The sequence below is a fragment of the Heliangelus exortis genome, chromosome 13 (genome assembly GCF_036169615.1).
Source record: "Heliangelus exortis chromosome 13, bHelExo1.hap1, whole genome shotgun sequence".
NCBI lineage: Eukaryota > Metazoa > Chordata > Aves > Apodiformes > Trochilidae > Heliangelus > Heliangelus exortis.
In genome coordinates, this window is record NC_092434.1 from 19328299 (window position 1) to 19350726 (window position 22428).

A 22428-nucleotide genomic window follows, 5' to 3' on the forward strand; every position below is an offset into this window, starting at 1 on the left:
ACCTGGCAGCTGTTTCTTGTTTCCCAGGCACTAGCTCATTTGCCCCCCATTCCTTCAGTATGTTTTTCTGCAAGGTTTTTAAGCTCCCACTACCCTCAAAACATGCAGCAGCTCCTCCAGACACTGAACTGGAAGCATGAAACATTTTACCCTGCCCAGAAACACAGGGGTCAGAAGATGACCAGAAGAAATCCAGGGAAAAATGGGCAACTGCATCCTTACTCGATGTGGTAAGCTGATAGCAAACCCCACCAGCAGCTCTGCCTGATACAACCACTCCAAAATTTTGACACAGGGACCCAGCTAGCTTTTATCTGCTTCCTGGAGGATCCCTAAAGGATCACAAGAGAGTCTGAGCCTGAAGAGCAGGAATAAGAGAAACACCTGAATAGAGAAGTACTCAACAAAATGTGAACAAGGTGGTGCTGGGTATTGGCTGGTCCTCTGGAGGGTTTCCTGGGCTCACCTGTTTCAAGAATTCATTCTTTCTTTCTCCCTTCCAAGTGGAGAACCATGGTCTCCAGGCTGCAATCTTGGCTTCAGCCTCTTTTTCCTCACGCTGTGTAAGTCCTTTGATGGCAGAGATGGCACAACCTGCTTTTGCAGCTGTGAGAGCAACAGTGACAAAAGGAAAAACTTTTCAGATCAGCAGTGCTATTTATGCTGCTACCCAAAGGGACCAAGATTTGCCTAGCAGATCCAGCACCAAAGTGGAACAGAACCTGCTGATCCAGCTCAACTATCTAGAACACAAGTTTACTGGATGCTTTAGCAGCACTCTGTAAGAAAAAGAAAAGCAGAAAACACACGAGCCTCTCATGTACCTGCTGCTGGTGCTGCTCCTCTGCAGCTGCCCGTGATGCTCCTAAGCTGGTCATCAAGTCTTCCAGGTGGTCATGAATCTACAAAAGCAGGAAAAGAAGCAAGAAGACACACTCTGACTTTCCAGCCTGAAAGTTGTAGATTCCTCCTTACCGAAAATGAATACTACATCCACCTCTTCACCTCTTTATTCCTATTATACCCAACACCAATGATCAAAATGGCCATAGTTTGAGGTCACTGTAAAACTGGTTGCAGTCATCTCCTCTGCTCTTTTCTTCAAGGAGAGGGAGAACACCATGCGGGACACAAAGAAACTTCAGTGAAAACCATCAGGAGGAGCATCTGAAAACCATGCCCTGTGAACCAAAGGGGAAGGACCAGCACCCTGACTACCGTCCCTCTCCTCTCCTCTCCTCAGCAGCAGTACAGCAAAGTCACACTTGCACAAGCAGTCTTCACAAGAGCCCTCGTGCACCAGTTCAATACAAAAATTAACAAAGGCACACCGAGTGGCCAAAGGAAAAGCAGTTCTGCACAACAAAAGCTCTGGGGAGTCTGTTTTTGTTCCAGCCTGGGGATGCCAGTCAGGCCTCTGGCACAAGCTGCTTGCCATCAATATCCCCTGAGGAATTCCCAGGACAGCAAGTGTCTGAAGCGGCATCTGAGGCCAGGAGGGGCCTAAGGCAGACAACAGTCACACCACTGGATTTGGGACAAATCCCGCACTTTTAAAGCATTAAGGAGCGTTTCCTGAATTACCATGGAAAACTCTTAAAACCAGAAAGCTGGGGATGGGCCAGAATGCTGTCCCAGCACCCTGTATGCAGGAGAAAGCAGGAACTGAGCTCCCCTCAGCTCTCCAGGAAAACCTCATCTTAGCATTTCCCCACAGCAATCGGTAAGAAGCTCAGGAGCTCAAAACAAGGCAAGTTGAGGACCAGCTTACTGAGGCAGAGGCTTGCAGGGTTCCCTCAAGGGCTTCAATCATACGTCTTTGCTGCTGGACTCTGCCTTCCAGTCTGGCGTTTTCCATGGAAAGGCTTAAAAAGAAATACAGGCCTTATTAGAGAAATCCACCAGAGCAGCAATTCTTAAAGAGCAGCAGGGGAAAAAACAAACAAAAGCCTCTTCAAAACCATCTGTTAACTTGCTGTGATGCAACGAGGCTGTGCTGTGGTTTTCACACAACCCCAGACAGCGACAGACACCTTGGTTCTCTGTGTCAGTCTCTTACCACTGCACACGCTCTTCCAGCTCTTTTACTCTAGCCCTGGTCTCAGAAGATGATGACAGGAGGTCTTTAAGTTTTTGGGACTTCTCTCTTAGTTTTCTTTTCCTATCCTTGTAGTGATGAATCTGATGCTCATATTGAAGCTGCTGCTCTTCCAGTTCCCGACACTGTCAAAACACAGCAAGAATCCATATCAGCTGGGAGAACTCTTCTAGAGAAAAAACCACTGCTGCTGAAGAACTCAAGCATGACTGCCCATGTCTGCACACACCTGCTACCCAAAGAACTGTCATCAGTTGAAATACATTTAAACTTTCACTTCTACTAGCAACTGAACACAAACCCTTTTACTTTGCCATCCTCTAGACTGCTCTCTCCCATCCCTCTCCTGATCCCCTAAAGCGTGGTTCCAAGCACCAACACTCACCCTCCAACTCTTTAAGGGACTCATGGCACCCACTGCTTTCCTCCTCCATTGAAAACTGAAATGAAACTTGATCCCTCTCCTAAACTGCCTTCAGTCACTTCATCCCCTCTCATAAGGAGATAAAGATGATTTCTGTTTCAGAATATATACATATGGAGAATAAGGTACAAAACCATTCTGAACATGATTTTATGGTGGTCTTGCCAGTGCTGGGTTAACACCTGGACTTGATGCCTAAAGGTCTTTTCCAACCAAAAAGATTCTGTCATCCTCTGTTACCAGAGGGGGGCGGGGGGGGGGGGAGAAAGGGGGAGGGGAAGCACCGTGAGCATAAAGAAGCCCAAGTGCGGCAGTCCAGAATTTCTACTGCCCTTCAGAAATCAGACAAACTGCTGGGCCAAACCACATGCAATGAGCAACAGACACGTCAGTCTCTTTTGCAGAGCACCTTGCCACACACTAACCTCAGACCAAGTAAGGACACCGTGTCCTCATGTCACGGACATGGACATCAAGTTTATTAGTGTGATTCCTCCACACATCATCCCATCTCTGGGATGTGCTGGAGTTTGTTCTGGAATTCTGGGACAAATTCATGTACCTTGGATTTAGCCTCTCCCAGTTCCTTTTCCAAGCCCAGGCTGGCTTCCTCCAGGTTCCTGCAGCGCTTCGTAGCAACTTCCAGCGAAGCTTCTGCCACAGACAGCTTTTTAAGAGCTTCACCAAGCTCCTGCTGCAGCTTTCTGACATTGCCCTGATGAAATGGTTAGATGAGCACAAAAAAGGTTATAAGAACATGAACTATGCCTTTACTTTAACTTATATGATTATACACTTAGACCTGTCTTGGGACTCAATCCCAAAGGGAGGAAAATTTTGCCTGCCACCAGCAGTCAAAAGCTGAGCACCTCTAAATTATCACCAGCTGCTCATGAGGATTTCTGTTTTCTAATACCTACAAAAGGCTCAAGTATTAATCATCTTGCACACTACACCGGCATACCTGAATCAGGTATTTTTTTAACAAAACTCAAAGCAATCTCTTGTCACAGTTTGACTGCAGATATTACTCTGGTGACTAAAGGCAGGACTTTGTATTAGATGGTTCTTGGGTCTGTTTCTCCATTCTACAAAGAGAATTAAATGAATACTTGGATCTGAAAGCTCTTCTGACAAACACTTGAGGTTTATATTGAAACACATCTCTGTCTGTTTCCTTACCAAGTTCATTTCAGAGTAACAACTGCCTCCCTGCTGACACATTTGCCTTCACAAATCTGGACAGGCCCTCCATTCATCCAGCCACCCACCCAACTACCATCTCCCAAAGGAACCTGGTATTTTGGCACTAGGAATACAAAGTGATTCACAGGGGGAAACCATTGACAGCACTGCTGGAGTTCTTCTCCTTCTTCCCTCAAAGAACCCAAAAAATGAAGAATAAGGGGGTTATCTGACACATGGCAGGTATTCACCTAGCTCAAACGCTCCGGGGTTGAGAGGAAGAAAGAAATGGAATTTTAAAGCACTGTTCACATCACTAAGGCAGGCAAACAGCACACCAGTGTCTAATTACTCAACAGGACTAGCTCCTCTTTTCCAGAAAGTAAAGATTAACAAAATGGGCATGGCAACTTTTAAACCTTTACTCTGCCTGGGACTGGTAGAATTTGCAGAACAACAGTTTAAATGACACCCTAACAAGTCTTCTGACCAGCTAATTAGTTAACACAGACACAAAGAACAAATTTAAATATTGCTACACATCACAAAATACACAATAGAAAGCTTAGGTCAGTGGCTGAAATTGACCTCTTGAGCAACAGGAAGGTCGCTCAGAAGGGGGCTCAAAACACAAACAGAAATTAACACCAAAAAAGTTGCCTTCAACACTGCAAACAGTGTATACTTTACCTCTCTTTTTACTTTGTCAGCCTCATATTTAGAGATTTGTTCTCTTAAATCAGTGCAATCGGCCTTTAATGCCTTGTTCCTCTTTTCCAGCATGTACACTTGTTTCTCAGCAGCAGCACTGACTTGTTGGAAAACTTCATTAAACCATTCCTGGGCAACAGTCACTGCCCTTCCTTGGATGAGCTGCTGCTCCTGCAGGTTTTCCAGCAGCTGATGGAATAAATGCCTTTCCCTCTGGAGCTGGGCCAATGCCGCCTGCATGGACAGAGTCATAGCATAGAACCACAGAATCATTAAGCCTGGAAAAGACCTCTGGATCCTCCAGTCCAACTGGGAAACCAACACCACCATGCCCACTAAACCGTGTCCCGGAAGTGGAAATAATGTGCTCCGCTCTCCCCTGAGGTGTTACACAGCACTCCAGACCCCTCTGCCCAGCCCTGCCCCAGATGCCCAACACCAACAGGATGCCTGCCCCATTCCCCTCATGAATGCCCTCAGAAAAAATCCTTTTCAACCACTTCCTCGTAGTGAAATGAGGCAACCAGGTGCCACTAATTGCCAGGTAGTGGATCTTCTTACCCGACTCCTTGGGTTTTCTGCTAATGCTAGTTTGCGCCGGACTAGCTCCCTTTCTTCTGATTCATCTGAGCATGGGCCAGATCAAGGTCTCTGCCGCATTCTCTATCAGATGTAGCAAGATGAACCTCTTTTAGGGCACGGCGCTCCAAGGTCCAGCCAGGTGTTCCAGCAGAAACTCATGAATAATGCTCTGAGCCTATTGCCCTCAGGGCTGACTAGCCTGGATCAGTGCTACTGCTCCAAGAAGCGGCTAGCCTCCTCCTCCCAGCTTTCCTCAGCAGTGAGCTTTATTGGCCCCCTAATCCTGCTCATGCGCAGTAGGGGCCTGCCCTAATCAGGCACAGGTGGGCTTAACACAAGCTTATGCCCACTACCTCGCAATTAGTGGCACCTGGTTGCCTCACTTCACTACACTTCCTGACATGGCCAAACACACACATGTTTTGCAGAGGCAGGGAAAGCTTCAAAGGTCACCAAAGTTCAAGGTTTCTTCCATGAGCTTTCTCTCACAAAGAGGAAGACCAGGCATGTTTAATCACACAGATCAGCCTGTTACTGAAAAATCTCCCTCTTCCCTTCAATATGCATTTTGCATTGGGAAAAAAAAAAAAAAGCATTTGACTGCATTGTTTGTCTGCACAGCACAGCAGGAACAACACTGGGCAAAACTGAAGGAAACCAGCTGGAAACAAAGCAGCAGTACAGCAAATATCCTGCATCTGGCAAGGATTTTTCCTCATCCTAAGAGGACTGTACCAACTTCAGACAGCAGCACAACCTTCCTCTGCACGACTCTGCCATCACCATTAGTCACTTTCTGGTTACTTTTCTTTACCTTACTGTATAGTGCAATTTACTCTCTAATGCCACTTACCAGTCCAGACTCTTAATTAAAAATATTTGGCTTCACATACCTGCACCCCAGAGTTGTCAGTGGCTTCCTTTAGGCTTCTCTTTTTTGCTGGTGATGACACATGGGAAGTAGATCCTGAGTGCTCACCTACAATGAAAACAACAGATTTTTACAACCAGCATGACCTAATGCTACTTATTTACTCCGAGAGTGCATCTTGATTAATGGTGAGAACAATCTTTACAGAAAACATCACATCCCCTCACATTTGAGAGCTGCTAGAGACAAAATGATCAGAATAGAGTTTTTAATGTGCTAAATATGTGTTAAATATTTTCTTTGGTGGCATTTAACTTTCTTCTGTAAAAAAGAAAGCTTATGAATATCAGTATGGCCACAAATAATTCACTCCAGTGTCTCCAAGGTGCAGGATCTCTCTCTCTCAGATAAACTGTGGTCCATGCAGTAACGAGCAAGATGCTTTCAACAACGCAAAGGGTGCCTCCTCCTCCTGCTCTGAGGCCTGAGCTGAGGAACAAAAGTGCTCCCCTCTGACCCAGCTGGCAATGCTTTCCAGCGCACACACACACGGGTGGCACTGCAGACACCTCCTACATTTCAAAACCAGAGCAGCTGAGGCACTGGAACAGAAGGGCTCTCCCTCAGCTCCACTCAAAGCTTTCCCTGGCTTCAGCCAAAAGCAAGCACAGCTTTTCAATCCAACAGCACCCGCCAGGAAAGAGAATGCTACTGGCACACCCAAGACACTCCAGTCCTCCTCCTCCTCTCCATCTGCACGTTTTGGTCAGATTGCTTCAGGGAGAACACAGCAACAGAAGCAAGAAGAGCACTTGCTGCATAGAGCACCATCTGCAATCCAACACCATCTAGTCAGGTTCCAGAAAAAGGAAAAAAAAAGGCACAAAAGCTGCTTTGCTACTCTGCCAGTGGCCACCAGGATTTACAGGCCAGGATAAAATTTGCAACCTCAGAAGTCAACCACTGTTTTAGTTCATTTACTCTAGGTGGATCTATATTCACAGAGGAAGTATCTGGATCTAGATCATTTCTCTCACCACTGATTTCTCTGCAGCTTGTGCTGGGCTCATCAGGGCTGCCATTTAATAAGTACTTCTCTGTACATCCAGCAATGGCAGTGTTTAGCTCTACAGCAAGTTCTTTCTTCTCTTCTTTTCCATGTTGTTCAGCTGTTTTTTCCTGAAAGAGATGAAACAAAAAAGCTGGTAAGAGCAGAAACAAGCATCTGCTTTGCTACCCACTGACAGCTTGAAGAACATTTTTTGTGGAAGAGAAAAGGGAAACTTTGCTTTCTTTTACAAGGCCTTCTGTGTTTCCAGGGAAATAAATCTTTAGCAGAATTCTGAGGTCCTGAGTCTCGGCCCTGCTTCTGCACAGCCCCTGAGAAGCACTTCCCCACTTCAGCCCAGCTTCATTTCAGTTACTGCAAGCTTTCGGGTGCTCCTGGATCTCCTTCCTACCCTCCCTGTCCTTCGCACAAAGTACCTCAGAATTCCAGGGAGAAGCCCAGAGAAAATCCTCAGCTTTCTCCACTTCTTCCATGGGTGGCAGGGAACCTACACACCAGGGAGGAAAGGAGACACTCAGTGGTTTTATTTCACTCTGCTACTCCACTGTTTTATGTTGGAGGCTTTTCTTTAGTAACTTTTGATTCTAGAACCGTGGCTATCATCTAAAAGCACAAGGAATAAAAAAAAAAAAAATCTATGTGAACAAAAGGAGTTATTTATTTAATTGCAATTGGCAAATTTCCAGACTAACACACTTCAGAGGAGTCACCTGGCAATGTCTGGAAAAGGAGGTAGGGAAGGGATGGGCAGGGCAGAGGAAGGGCTTGGCCAGGGACAAAGGCTTAGCAGGGGATTCATAGCTTAACCTTAAGGATATGGCTTATTTGGTTCTGAAATTACAAAGTGCCGTGTCTTCACAAGTTAATTTTCTTGCCTACTAGAGAAGAAAAAAATACAAAACTCTACTTAGCAAGCCTACTTTTACAGATCAGTCTATCATGCAATCTTTCCCAGATAGCTTACTGCTTTTCCTGCCCTGCTGGAAAGCCTTCATGCGCCGTGTCACCTTTGGCTCCTGCTGCTTCTGTAAAGAAAGATGTATTTCTGCAAAACTTTTTTTTCAATAGAAACAAACCCAAAGAACTGTTTACATCCCTAGACTTGATGCCTAAATTAGCCTCTGCAAGTACACTAACCAAAATACCCCTCAATTTTAGTATCATGCCAGAAAAATGCATCGCTTCCATTTACGTCAAGGCAAGAAAATTAAATCATGTTAAAACTGAACACGCTGGCATCTCCAACTGCCACACTCCTGCTCCTCACCCCTCCAGAACCCCACTGCAACACAACAGATGCTCCCGACATCACTGCACAAATTGCTCATTCTTCAGCACACCAGTAAGAACAGCAGGCACCAGAGCTTGGAGCTGACAAAGAGAACACTGCCTGAGCATTCCAAAAAAGAGGGGAAATGTGCAGTGTGAGATGACACACAAGCACAGAATGCCATCTCATAGAAAAGAACCTGTTTGAGTAACTCAGCCATTGAGTGCTGGTGGGGGAACCTGATGGGGAGGGAAGGAGCAGCAGCAGATGGAGGATTTCAGGAGGTCCTCACAAAGAAATGCCCTGTTCCTCTATCTGTTTGGACTGAAACACCAAATTTACAGAAAACAAGAATCACCTCACAGGAGAAGAACAGAACAGATTATAAAAGTAACTGAGAAACTTTTAGGGTCTGCAAACCTGACCCAAATGAGCACCAAGAAATGAAGCAATGTGGTTTTTATGTCGTTACCTATTGCTCCTTTGTGCCAAACCGTAACTCTGCTGCACGCTCTGCCACACCCACGGTCTGTTAGGAAAAACTGAGAGCAGAAGAAAGGCTGGCAGGCCAGAGACTGCTTCTATCACAGAATGGTACAGGTTGGAAGAGACCTCCAAGACCATCCAGTCCAACCTTTGACCGACACCATCATCTAACTACTAAACCATGTCCTTAAGGACCAGCTCCAAACGCCTTTTCAGTGCCTCCAGGGATGGTGCCTCCACCACTGTCCTGGGCCATTCCAATGCCTGACAGCCCTCTCAGTGAAAAAACGTTTCCGAACACCCATCCTAAACGTCCCCTGGTGCAGCTTCCATCCATTTCCTCTGCTCCCATCCCAGTTCACTAAGGAGAAGAGGCTGTTTCCCTCCTTACTCCAACCTCCCTTGAGGTACTTGAAGAGAGCTCTAAGGTTCTAAGGAGGAAACAGTGCTGGCTGGAACTGCAGTTGCTTTCAATCCCAGTTACTTGCCTTCAAATAACTCCTTTTCACAGGACAATTTCCCTGGAAATGCACCATACCTTGGGAGTAAAATCCAGTTGTTCTGCAGAAGCACTCCAACCATCACCAATCCCCTTTTTCTCAGATCTGCTTAAAAAGCAAAGCAAAGTGATGACACCTGTGCCTCCCAGATCACCCCTCAAGGAAGTGGTAGGTGTTTGTAAAGTCTCACCTTTTCAAGCCTCCTTTGGAAAAGTCTTCTACTCCTGCTCAAACACGAAACGACATGGTGAAATTAGATTTGGCATGCTAAAAATTCAACAGTACATATGAACAAGGTACCCCTTGCACACATGAGTACACAGCAGAGGGAAAAGTTTTACTAGTTCATGTAGTATGATGTGTAATATTATGCTAGAGACAATACTAGCTGCTGCTCTAGCCAGTTACAAACTATTCTGAAAAGGGAAAGAAAATCAAACAGCATAACCCAACCAAAAGCTTAACCTCACACTCAGCCTGTTACTGCAGCACAGCAAAGAGACTCTCATGATGCAGGACACGTGCTTCATGGTGCCAGCCAGAGACTGCAGTAATAATGCCAAGAAATGTCCCCTGGACACTATCTGCTGTCCATTTGCCACACAGTTCTGATAAAACACCCTTAAGAACCCAGAGAGAATAAAACCTCCACTGTAGGGTCTGAGAGGTAAAGCACAAGACTAAATTCCATTGCATAAAAATATTAATTTCCTAAGATTCTTTTAGGGTTATGTGGCCTCGTAAGGACAGACTGGATTTTAAAACCTCAGAGAAGGAGGTAGGTGTTTGATCCCAGGACAATTTAATGTCACCTGCACGAGCTGCTTCTGCCTTCTTTGGAGCTGCACTTTCTGACAGCTGCTCACTAAGACTAAAGAAAGAGAGAGAGAGAGGAAACAGAGTTGTTAAAAACAACCACTTCCTGGCAGGTAACATTTAGCAGAAGAGTTAACAGCCATTTTTTATTCATCCTACACAGTTCACATGAATTCAGGGACTCCTAAGTACTTCTGAAGGGCAAGACACAGAACTTTCTGCAGGGCTGGTACACACTTCAGTGTTCCCTGCAGTCACCTTCATCCTATAGATGCACATTCCAAGTTATTAACTCCTGCTTGGTACACTCTTTCAGCCTAGCTTTTCACAAAGCACACCTAACCACATCAGAGAAGGAACAACAAAATTATTCAACAGCCACACTTATAACTGACCACTTCATTGAACCAAAAAGTTAAACGTTTACCTGGGATACCCATAAATACAAGCATAATCATCAGCTGTCCGCCCATCAGCATCTTTATGGGAAATGTCAGCACCGTAATGCAGGAGAACTTGGATCAATTTCATCTTTCCGACAGAAGCAGCCATCATGAGTGGGGTTCTGAAAGATCCAGATGTGCTATGAAGTTATCATTTTACACAGACAGTCAATATTTTCATTCCTGCGTGCTCTCAGCTTGCTCTCCCATTACTTGACAATGAACAAAAGAAAAAGCAGGTTCCATTAAAAGCAACAAGAACATGGGAGAGGGAGTCAACACAACTGCATGGTCACACCAAGCTGCCACACGCACAACACTTCAGTGCACATGGAGGCTGCTGTGCCTCTCAGCAATCCCACCGAAAGAATACTCAAGGGACCCATGTGGATAAACCCCTTACCTTTGTTGCTGGTCTCGAGCATGCACATCAGCTCCCATTCTCAGGAGAAACTCAGCTGTCTCTACCTGACCTTTGGAGACAGCAAGACTGAGTGGGGTAAAGCCCTCCTGAAAGGACAGACAAATACACCAAGTTAATCATCGAAGTCAAAAATAGTCTTCAACAGAAATATTGCTGCCACTTTCTGAAACAACTTCCTTTAGAAATAGAAACATGTACCTTATTCTTGGCATCAAGATTGGCATTATGATCAAGTAGCAGCTCCACAACTTTAGGACTGCAAGACAGGACTGCCAGGTGGAGGGCGGTGTTGCCAACAACGTCTCTGAGGTTTGGGTCTGCACCACACTTCAGCAGAAAACCAGCACAGGCTTGGTGCTGGAACTGCACTGCCTGAGAACACACGAAAAAAGGGAAGACTTCCAAAACTCACATTTCACTCCATCACAGCTCGCCCAGCTTCTGACCACTGGCAAAGAAGAGCACCTGCAAAGATGACCTGACAGGTGCCTGTTCCACTCCAAATCCAACAGGCGTGTTTCCGCACAGCTCTGCGCACAAGAGTCCTGCCAGACACCTCTCCTTTCATGCACACTCAATAAGCCCCTCTTCCAAGAGCAGAACTTCTCTCACTCACCATCATCAGGGGTGTTGTCCCAAAATTATCAACAGCATCCAACTGGCAGCGGTGCCTTACTAGAAACGTGACGACCTCTGTGTGGCCGTTTGCAGACGCCAGATGGAGAGGTGTCCTGAGAATTAAACATGGGAGCTTAACACTGACAGACAAGGAAAGAACCAAAGCTGTGGCACCACCCAGCCCGGGGGACCCTGCTGCTCCTGCTGCTGCTGCAACCCCGCACACATCACCCACAGGGCAGGAGAGACCTGGGGAGGCCTCAGCAGCTGCAAGAGAACCCTGCAGGGAGAGAAGGGCCAAGCGGCAGCCCAGCAGCACGCACCTCCAGGAGCACTGGCGCCCACCCAGCAGCTCCCGGCACTGGAAAGCTCTCAAGTTCCCCCTCCCAGCTGACAGGGCACATCTTGCTTTGCAAGCAATCAGCTCCAAGGGGATCCCACACAAACCCTGCAGGGGGGATGCTCCCGCACGCCACCCGAGGTGTCCCAGCAGCGGCCACAGCCCCTCACCGATTCTTCCTGTCGCGGCGGTCGATGCCCCGAATCTCGATCCACCAGCGCCAGCGCCTCAGCCAGGCCAGGTGGCCGCGGGCAGCCGCACCGTGCAGACTGCCCAGACCTTGCTGCTGAGGCTTAGGGGCGCCGGTGCCGGCAGCAGCAGCAGCGCGGGGCTGCCCAGGAGCGCTGCCAGAGCAGGGAAGCTTCTGCTTCTTGTTGAAAAGCCCCATCCCAGGAGCTCTGCGAGCTGCGGCACGGGCACAGCCCTGCGGGAGCAGTGGGAGGCAGCCGGCCGAGCCGGGGGGGTATAAAAGGGAGAGTCAGGAGAAGGGAAGGGCAAAGGCAGGGACAGGGGATGTAGGAGAAAGACAGGGATGAGGCGGGAGCAAGGAGCAAACCAACGGCGAGGAGCAGGAGCAGCCAGAGAGGCAGAGACCAGCACAGCTCAGCACAGGAGCCACAACCGTAGAGTCACCACCAACGGCACTCGCCAGGGGCAACGGTGGGCGGGGCCGAACCACCCCGTGGGGGGGGGGAGGGGGTAGAAGGGGCCGAACCAATTCACGGGGGGGGGGAAAACGAAGGAAAGAAAAAGGCATCTGAGAGAAGCTGAGAAACTCTCCCCCATCGGAATGAGTCATACAAAGAATTGTTAAGTTCTTCCCCTGAGGAAGAGGCTTCTTCATAACCAACTAAAATGAGCAGCTAGAGAGGGTAAAAAATAACCCTTCTTGTGTGGATGGTGCCCAGCTGGCTGTACTTAGGATTCTCAGAGCTAGGCAGTGACCCCCTATTGGTGTGTGGTGGCTTTTTGTATCAAATACTGTGCTGAATGCTGTGAGCTCTCTGTCACCAGCTTATCCCATCTTTGCAGTCTGCACAACCACTTCTGGTCTCTCACCACATATTTAAATGGCAAACTAGCTTCCTCTGACTCCACAGAGCTCACTGCAAAAGTTCCACTGCCATTGTACAAGTACACGGTGTTTCCCTAGACAAGTCTAACCCACAACTAGAGGGAAATGGACATCTAGAATTCTCCTGGCCTACTGGCAGGACAACTATCTTTTCCCTAACTCTTGGGAAAATGTTAACACAAATGTTAACTGTCACCATGCTCCATGTGCCACACCCAGCTACACAGAAAATCTTCTTAAAAGTTCCCTGCTGCAAACACATCCTCTGCAGGCCCCGGCACCAGCCTGACCTTCCACAGGCAGCCCAGCTTTTGAGCAGCCAGCCTGAAATGAGCCACTAATGGCTGTAATTAGCCCCATTGCTGGGCATCAGCCAGGGGAGAATTTAAAAGCAGCAACTTGCCTCAGGCTCTGAGTCTCACTGTTACAACTTTGTTATCTCCTGTTTCTGCTCTCAGAACATCAGATGTGATTGTTTTGAATTAACAAAAAAACGTGCAAGGAACACTTGCATTCCTCACAATAACTGATCCCACAGCAGGGAATAAAAGCTGCATCAGTCAGTAGGGCTTTGCAAAGAGCACACAAGAACTCATCAGGTATGGGACCATCAGAGGAGGAGGGCTCTTTGGATAAAGAGAAAGGCTTTTTCTTCTTTCCTCTGGCATATGCTTCCCTGGAGGCAGGGTGGGGAAGGAAAAACACAAAAGTTAAACACGGCTACATGGAAAAAGTTAAAGACAGGCACACGGAAAAATTTTCCAAGCTTTGGATTTTATCAAAGGAAGCAAGAGATGGAATTCTGCTCACCTCATGTAAGCCTTCTTAAATACATTTATATTAAACTACTTTTTTTTGGTTGCTTTGGCACTCCAATGCTTCCCCATGATTTCTCTTGTTCCCTTTTTGGTCAGTTCAGTTAGTTCCATACTTATGCATTAAGAGTTGGTATTGCATATTTCCCCATTCTTGTCAGCAGAGCTTCCTTTGTATGGGGATCTTTCACCTCCAGCATGAAACTCCTTGGAATTCCTGTGCTCTTTCTAACTCTGGGATCAGGCTCGACAGTTTAGGCTCAACACTCCTCATTTAACTGTTGCAGACCCACTGAAATGTCCATAACTTACAGCCAACTAAATTACTCTGCCAACACTGGGTTTCTAACGTAAAATTAACAAAATGTCTCAGAAATGGTGAACAGCTTCTGAAGGGCTTCCTTGTGTCTTGAAGCTGAATAATACTGCAGGATTACACTGAGGCTGATCAGGTACTCCCCTCCTGTCTTCCCAGCCTGGGATCAACCCTCTATAGAATAGTATCCAAATAGAAACATTTTGTAAACTTAAACCAATGACTTCAAATTATTAAAAATCAAAGTTTTGTTCACATCTCTTTTTATCCAGCTACAGATCATAACATAAGATTTAAAATAACAAAGCAAAGACTCTTGGGGTTTTTTTAAGTATTTGACAAGAAATTCTATATACCTCAATAAGCTGGGCCAGAGAAACAAGTGCAGAGGAGTCACTGATCTCTTCACAAAAAAATAATGAAAGGGTTTTTACATACCTGTTTTCAAGAAATAAAACCCCATCTGAATTAGAGTAAATACTATGAATGCGGTTTGGATAAATGCACTGTGGGAATTACCAGGGTCCCTGGGCCAGCTACACTCACGCTCACAGAGAGAGACATTCAGGAAGGAAGGTGCAGCAAGGAATTCAAACTGATCAGTGACAGCATCACTGATGTCAGATTCAGACTGAGTGGTTTCAGACCTACAGACAAGAAGTTTTCAAGTTGAAACATGACACACCACTCCATGACCAGCAGAGGCTGTATTCTTCACACAACACAGACACACACTTGATGAATTTCTACATTCAGATCTCCTAACAGCTTCTCAAGTGCTCAGACCCCACAACTCTGGGTTAATGTAATGCCTCACCCCATTCTAGTGAAGAAAATTCAGTTATACCTAAAATCAGGATGACAAAAAAAAAAAAACATCCCACCCCTTAGTGATTTTTTTATACTGGAAGGACTATTTTGAAATGCAGAGTTACACATCATATGATTCCACCCCAGGTGGTGGAATCAACATCTAGAGCATTACCAGTCAGGTATTTCCTTGTGTTCCTTATCTGTATTTTAGCAGCAGCAGGACAGAGTTTGCAAAGCTGTAGAAAAATGCTGCCCCTTTTCCCAGTGTCAGTTCCAAGTGGTGGTATCCTGAAGAAAGGCTGAACCTTTGGGAAATGGAAGCAGCATCCAAACCTGAAGTCACCCAGATCCAAACATGTCCTGCAGGCAGAAGGGAAGAAAAATGACAGAGCTTTTACCCACAAAGGCACTGGGCTCCAATCTTGTGCTGAATGTGTCCACTGGGCTGTTGGCATTTTCATGTGCAGACAAACTATTCAACTGAACTGCTTCATCAGACAAAGCCCAAAGATCAAATGCAGAACTGCAGAATACCAACTTGGGGAGAAACAATTCTTTAACTGATAGCAATCTATTGAAGACATTTATGTACTCAGAGGGGCCCAAACAATTTCACCTCAGTTATGCAGCTTCAGGAAGAAATGTCCAGGCATTTACAGACACAAAAAGGAATTGTTTAGCTGTATAGAGGTGTCCTCAAAATGTTTGGGATATGTTGGTTTGAGTCAAAAGTAAGAAACAGTACCAAGTATAACAGTAACAGATAACAGTAACAGTGGGTTTTGGTAACATTTTCAAAAATTAGGAAAAAAAAAAATTAGGAAAAAAAAACCTGTGCAAATGATGGCATTACACAGTTTTGCTATGCTGAATCAAATACATTGCATTTACAACAAAGACTGTGTTTTATTGGAAAATACCTTAAGTTAATGTTTGGGAAATTAATACAAGGGTACATTGTTTGGATGTAAACGCAGGCTGCAATAGAAAGTGTAAGACTGTGATTTTACATACAGCTTTTGATGTTCCACTCACTGGCTCCCTTTGCCTTCCTCATGTTCCACTCACTGGCTCTGACTGGCTTCTAGAAGAACAAAAAAGGTGATCAGAACTCCAAATAAAGCACTTGTGTCCAACCTTAAGTAGTGAAAGCAGAGTATAAACTAGTTTTCTGATGCACAGAGTAAAACATGTTGAAGACAAAATTCAGTCCCTAACCCCACCTTTTCTTCTTCAAGATGCTGCTGTCCCTGCTGCCCCCCAGCCTGTCACTGCCCAGTGTCCCATCACCCCCAGGCCTTCACTACCCACTGCCAACCCCCAGCAGCCCCCTGGCTCTGCCATGGCTCCCTCAGCAGCCCTGGGCCCATCACTGCCCAATGTCCTTTCACTCTCCCAGACCCTCACCACCCCATGTCCCCCCTGTCACTCCCAGCCTGCCACCTCCCCGTGTCCCCTCCTGTCAGCAACCAGCCATGGCAGAACAGCCTGGGGGAGATGCAGTGGGCTTGGTGGTCACAGGGCCAGTGAAGGGAGGGGATGGCTCAGGGTGTCTGAGTGTCTCTTAGTGCAAGAGGATATAGAAAGAAACATTCTTGGGAACAAGTCCCCAGTGATCACCTGGTTTTTCCTTTTTCCCTTCCAGGTGATGATGGGCAAGCCCCAGGCCCATGCAGCCATTCTCTGCGCACAAGTCCCCTGGGGCTGGGTATCTGACACACGTTTAATAAAAGAACACAGCCCCAGAGATTTGATTTGTTCATCTTCAGCTGGGGGAAGGTGTGTGTGTGTGTGTGTGTGTGTGTGTGAGAGAGAGGAAGAGCTGCTCTCCCATTTCATTTTTGCACCTTAGCAAAAACATTGCATGATTTACACTCAAGAAATCAAAGGTAAGTGACGCAGATGGCTCCAACCACAAATTTCCACTGACTCCCTAGAAATATGCAAGACCACACTATCAGTCACACTGCCCTCCCTGCTGTAGAGGTGTCAGACCAGAAATGATGGTTTCAAGACAGAAAACACAACACAATCCAGCACAACAACAACAAAAAAACAACCTGAAGAAACCAGGTAAACAAACCAAGAGTCCCTAATCAAACCCTAAAAATGAAAACAAGCTTTCATCTTTGAAAAGAAAGCCCAGGGTGCTGGGGCCTGGCCCAGCTGCTCATCACTGCTCTTCTGGGGCTCTGCCCAGCTCCCTGCCCCCAGCTCTTCATCCCTCCCTCTCTCTCGTTTGCCCGTCATAAGTTTGGGCTTTCACTGGCTGTCTCCCTCTCAACGTTTCCCAATTCCTCCCTGCCTCTTCTCAGAGCTATTGCTGTTTCTCTCTCTCTTTGTCTCCACATCTTTCTCTCCCTCTCCTCTCCTGGCCTTATTGTCCCTCTCTCTCCTGCAGCCTCTCCCCTTTCCTGCCCCTCCCCTCACCCTTTCCCCTCTCTCCTGCTCCCTCTCCCACCCCTCTGTCACTCCCCTCTCCTGGGGCCTTTTCTGTCTCTCTCAGGCCCCTGGCCCGCCCCTGGCCCACTCTCTGTCCATCCCCCCTCTCTCCTCCTTCCCGCCCTTCTCCTCTCTCTCTCCCTCCCTCCCTCCCTCCCTCCCTCTCCCCCTCTTTGCCCCCTTCCCCTCCATCTCTTTCCCGCTCCTCACCACTCTTTTTCCTGCCTTCTCTCCCTGCCCACATCCTTTCCTCCTGCTCCCCCTCCCAGCTGGGCGGGGGCCGGGGCAGCCCCGGGGTCGGGCGGGCTCAGGCAGCAGGAGAGGAGGAGAGCCCCGGGGCATGCTGGGAGCTGTAGTCCCGGGGCATGCTGGGAGCTGTAGTCCCGGGGCATGCAGGGGGCTGCCCGGCGGCCATCTTGGTTCCCGGGCCATGCTGGCAGCTGGCATTTCCCCACTCTCCCCATCCCGCAGCCGGGGAAAAACTCCGGGAGGGCGGCATGGATGAGCCAGCAGCTCGTAAAAGCCCTCAAAATGAAGGAGGAAGCATGCAGAGGGGGGATGCAAGGGCAGGTACCCTAGGAGGAGTAGACAGGTGGTTGGAGCAGCTGGGGAGCAGGGCAGGAGAGCCACATCCATCCCAGGTAGAACTTAATCTTGCCAGGGGTGGAAAGAGGAATAAGAAAAGCTTTGAGAGGTACCTAGGTGGGCTGAGAGAGTTGGGGCTGTTCAGCCTGGAGAAGAGAAGGCTCTGGGGGGGCCTTAGAGATCCTTCCAGTCCATGAAGGGGCTACAGGAAAGCTGGGGAGGGGCTTTTCACCAGAGAGAGTAGTGACAGGACAAGGATTAATGGTTTTAAACTGAAAGGGGATAGATTTAGGTTAGATATTAGGAAAACCTTCTTCCTCATGAGAGTGGCAGGATACTGGAATAGGTTGCCTAGAGAAGTTGTTGATGCCCTTCCTAGGAAGTGTTCAAGGCCAGGTTGGACGAGGCTTTGTGACACCTGGTCTAGTGAGAGATGTCCCTGCCCATGCAGGGGGTTGGGTCTTGATGATCTTTAAGGTCCCTTCCTGTAGGCAGCAAGTGCCCGGACAGTGCCCCCCCCGCCTGTGCCCAGCTGGGGCTAGCCCAGGCACGCATGCCCGGGTTCGGTAGGTGTGGTTTCCGGGCAGAATTCCAGAGCCGGACAGATCAAAGTCAGCTCCTGATACCATCCGAGCCAGCACTAGCTCGACTGACTCCCATGGCGAGACTCATCCCACGCAACACCTTCCAACCCAAGCCATTGTATGATTCTCTGCCTCCTTAGGAGCTGTGTCCTGACTTCTCTGCAGTACTTGAAAAAGCTTGGGTTTTGTTATGGGCAGCTCAGCAGACACCAGTGAGACTCAGTGCCTGAGGCAAGTTGCCTTTAAATTCTCTCCTGGCTGATGCCCAGCAATGGGGCTAATTACAGCCATTAGTGGCTCATTTCAGGCTGGCTGCTCAAAAGCTGGGCTGCCTGTGGAAGGTCAGGCTGGTGCTGGGGCCTGCAGAGGATGTGTTTGCAGCAGGGAACTTTGAGATGATTTTCTGTCTAGCTTGGTGTGACACATGTGGCATGGTGACAGTTAACATTTGTGTTGACATTTTCCCCAGAGTGAGGGAAAAGATAGGTGTCCTGCCAGTAATTCCTGGTAGGCCAGGAGAATTCTAGATGTCCATTTCCCTCTAGTTATGGGTTAGACTTGTCTAGGGAAACACCCTGCACTTGTGCAATGGCAATGGAGCTTTTGCAGTGAGCTCTGTGCAGTCAGAGGAAGCTAGTTTGCCATTTGAAGATGACAAGTGAGAGAAAAGAACTGGGTTACACAAGAAGGGTTATTTTACCCTCTCTATCATAGAATCATAGAATTGGCTGGGTTGGAAGGGACCTCAGAGATCATCAAGTCCAACCCTTGATCCACTACCGCTACAGTTACTAGACCATGGCACTGAGTGCCACATCCAGTCTCTTTTTAAATATCTCCAGGGACGGAGAATCCACCACTTCCCTGGGCAGCCCATTCCAATGTCTGATCACCCTCTCAGTAAAGAAATTCTTTCTAATGTCCAACCTAAACCTCCCTCGGCACAACTTGAGACCGTGCCCTCTTGTCTTGCTGAGGGTTGCCTGGGAAAAGAGACCAACTCCTTTGAATTGGTTATGAAAAAGCCTCTCCAGGAGAAGAACTCTACCAGCTCTTTGTATGGCTCATAGAGGTGGGGGAGAGCTTCTCAGCTTCTCTCAGATACTTAAGGGACCATTGTCACCTGTAGTGGCAATGAATGAATGCTGAAGCTTAAACCAATGCAAGGTTTAAGGATTAAAGGAGGCTTTTCCTTTCCTTCAGCCCCCTTCCCCCTGTGAATTGGTTCGGCCCCTCCTCCCCTCCCCCCCCCCCCAACCCCCCCCCGCAGGTGGTTCGGCCCCACCCACCGTTGCCCCTGGCAACTGCTGTTAGGGGCGACTCTGCCGTTGTGGCTCCTGTGCTGAGCTGTGCTGGGCTGTGTCTCTCCAGCTGCTCCTGGTTCAAGATCTGAACAGGTTGCACCTCGCTGCTGCTCACGGTCACCTGTCCTGGCTGAGGTTCTGGAACTCGTGGATCAAGATTTTGGGGCATCGACTGCCGTGACAGGGAGAATCGGTGAGGGGCTGCGGGCAGCATGCTCGGGTGGCCTGTGGGAGCATCCCCCCTGCAGAGTTTGTGTGGGATCCCCTTGGAGCTGATTGCTTGCAAAGCAAGATGTGCCCTGTCAGCTGGGAGGGGGAACTTGAGAGCTTTCCAGTGCCGGGAGCTGCTGGGTGGGCGCCAGTGCTCCTGGAGGTGCTGGGCTGCTGCTTGGCCCTGCTCTCCCTGCAGGGTTCTCTTGCAGCTGCTGAGGTCTCTCCTGCCCTGTGGGTGATGTGTGCGGGGTTGCAGCAGCAGCAGCAGCAGCAGGGTCCCCCGGGCTGGGTGGTGCCACAGCTTTGGTTCTTTCCTTGTCTGTCAGTGTTAAGCTCCCATGTTTAATTCTCAGGACACCTCTCCATCTGGCATCTGCAAACGGCCACACAGAGGTCGTCACATTTCTAGTAAAGCACGGCAGCCAGTTGGATGCTGTTGATAATTTTGGGAGAACACCCCTGATGAAGGTGAGTGAGAGAAGTTCTGCTCTTGGAAGAGGGGCTTATTGAGTGTGCATGAAAGGAGAGGTGTCTGGCAGGACTCTTGTGCGCAGAGCTGTGTGGAAACACGCCTGTTGGATTTGGAGTGGAACAGGCACCTGTCAGGTCATCTTTGCAGGTGCTCTTCTTTGCCAGTGGTCAGAAGCTGGGCGAGCTGTGATGGAGTGAAATGTGAATTCTGGAAGTCCTTCATTTTTTTTTTTTTTTGTGTGTGTGTGTGTGTGTGTTGTTCCCAGGCAGTACAGCTCAGAGAACAAGACTGTGTGACTTTTCTGCTAGAGCAGGGGGCCGACCCAAATCTTGCAGACATCGATGGCAACACTGCCCTCCAGTTGGCCATCCTGGCTCGTAGTAAAAACCTCGTGGGGCAGTTAATCAAGCATGGTGCCAAACTGGGTGCCAAGAATAAGGTAAATATAAATATTTCTTCAAGAAGTCCTTTCAGAAAGTTGCATCGATACTTCTTTTACAGATTTTTTTTTTTTTTTACTTTGATTATTAAGATGATGCATTTCTCTGACTTTTCAGAAGGGCAGTACCCCACTAACTCTTGCTATCACTGAAGAACACGAGGAGATATTAGAAGATCTCCTGAAAGCAGGAGCTGATGTGCATGCTCGAGATGAGCAGGAGAAGGAGGGGGTGCAGGAAGAAGGAGGGGGTCCAGGAGGAGGAGGTGGTCAAGGAAGAGGAAGGGATCCAGGAAGAGAAGGGGATTCAGAAGGAGGAGGGGGTCCAGGAATAAGAGGGTATCCAGGAATAGGAGAGGTTCCAGGAAGAAGGAGGGGGTCCAGAAGGAGGAGAGGGTCAAAGAATAAGAGGGGGTCCAAGAATAGGAGGGGATCCAGGATTAGGAGGGGGTCCAGGAAAGCAAAGACTTTGGTTTGCTCCTTGAGTGTTTATCCAAATGTGTTCATTGTAAAGGAATGGGGAAAATACTTCTTCCGAGAGCAAGTTGGAATGAAAATAATGACTGTGTCTGTGTCAAATGATCCATGGCATTGCATGTTTTGAATCTTTCAGAACCCCACTCATGATTGCTGCTTCTGTTGGGGAGATGTATTTGGTCAAAGTTCTCCTTTCTCACGGAGCCAATTGTCGCAGCGAGGGAAGACTCGGACACTCAATATGAGTTATCAGCAAGCTTCATTTATTGATTATAGCACACTATATTTTTGCCGTCCTTAATAAGCTAATACATATTCTGTAATCTAACCACCCTATTGGATATTATTCTAAATGTCAACCCCACCTTAAGTTCCTTGGTTATCTACATCCTTCTGTTACATTCTTTAGCTAACCACAAGTCCCTTTTGTTGTATAATGGCTACAGTCAAGGACATAGTGCCCATACGAGGTGGTAGTTAGCAACATCGGCAGATCAGACTAGCTGAGTTTGATGTTTCCCAAGAACTTCTTCAGCCATCTGCAACATGTCTACATGGCCCTTGTCACATAACCAATCCTCCACAATTCCCCCGTTTTTATTTTGTGCAATCATAACTTGTGTAGTCAGACAACTGTCCTGGTTTGAGCCAGGATAAAGGTGATTTTCTTTTTTTTTTTCTTTTGCTTTTAGCTAAGTCTCTTGTAAGCAGTTGCACTTGCTGAAATTAACAGCAAGTTTCTCAGACAGTGTGTCTTTCTAGGACTGATAACACTCGATGTTTATAGTTACTGCTAGAGACTGGTAGGTAGAGCCAAGGACACTGCTCAGGTCTGAGGAAAACATAAAGAGGTCCCTCCTGCAGCCCTCCTCTGGGGAGGAACGGACAAGACAGATGCCAGAATTGACCAAACAGAGTATTCCATCACATATACGTAATCCTCAGTATAAATTTGAGGGATCGTGAGGGCCAAGCCAGATTCCCTGCTTCCGGCTGCCTGCCCTTCCTGCCTTTCCTGCTTCCCTTCCTTCACCCGGCATCCTGGAGGGATCCAGT

General features: G+C 47.8%; 1 protein-coding gene and 1 long non-coding RNA gene across 2 annotated transcripts; both read right to left on the bottom strand.

Annotated features, from left to right (window-relative positions):
- Positions 1-340: 340 nt before the first annotated feature.
- LOC139802222 (ankyrin repeat domain-containing protein 26-like) lies at positions 341-11280 on the bottom strand. The gene is made up of 17 exons (XM_071757159.1): positions 11078-11280; positions 10859-10965; positions 10440-10577; positions 10009-10067; positions 9387-9420; positions 9235-9301; positions 7905-7965; positions 7357-7427; positions 6909-7050; positions 5894-5979; positions 4398-4652; positions 3085-3237; positions 2060-2223; positions 1772-1865; positions 761-902; positions 467-606; positions 341-358 (listed from the first exon to the last, which is right to left on the bottom strand). Exons 2-17 carry the CDS (start codon positions 10894-10896, stop codon positions 341-343), a joined length of 1662 nt encoding a protein of 553 aa, XP_071613260.1. The 5' UTR covers positions 10897-10965; positions 11078-11280.
- Positions 11281-13995: 2715 nt separating this feature from the next.
- Positions 13996-16160, bottom strand: LOC139801966 (uncharacterized). Its single transcript, XR_011728434.1, has 3 exons — positions 15871-16160; positions 15029-15216; positions 13996-14217 (listed from the first exon to the last, which is right to left on the bottom strand). It is a non-coding gene; the product is annotated as an uncharacterized lncRNA (long non-coding RNA).
- Positions 16161-22428: the final 6268 nt, after the last annotated feature.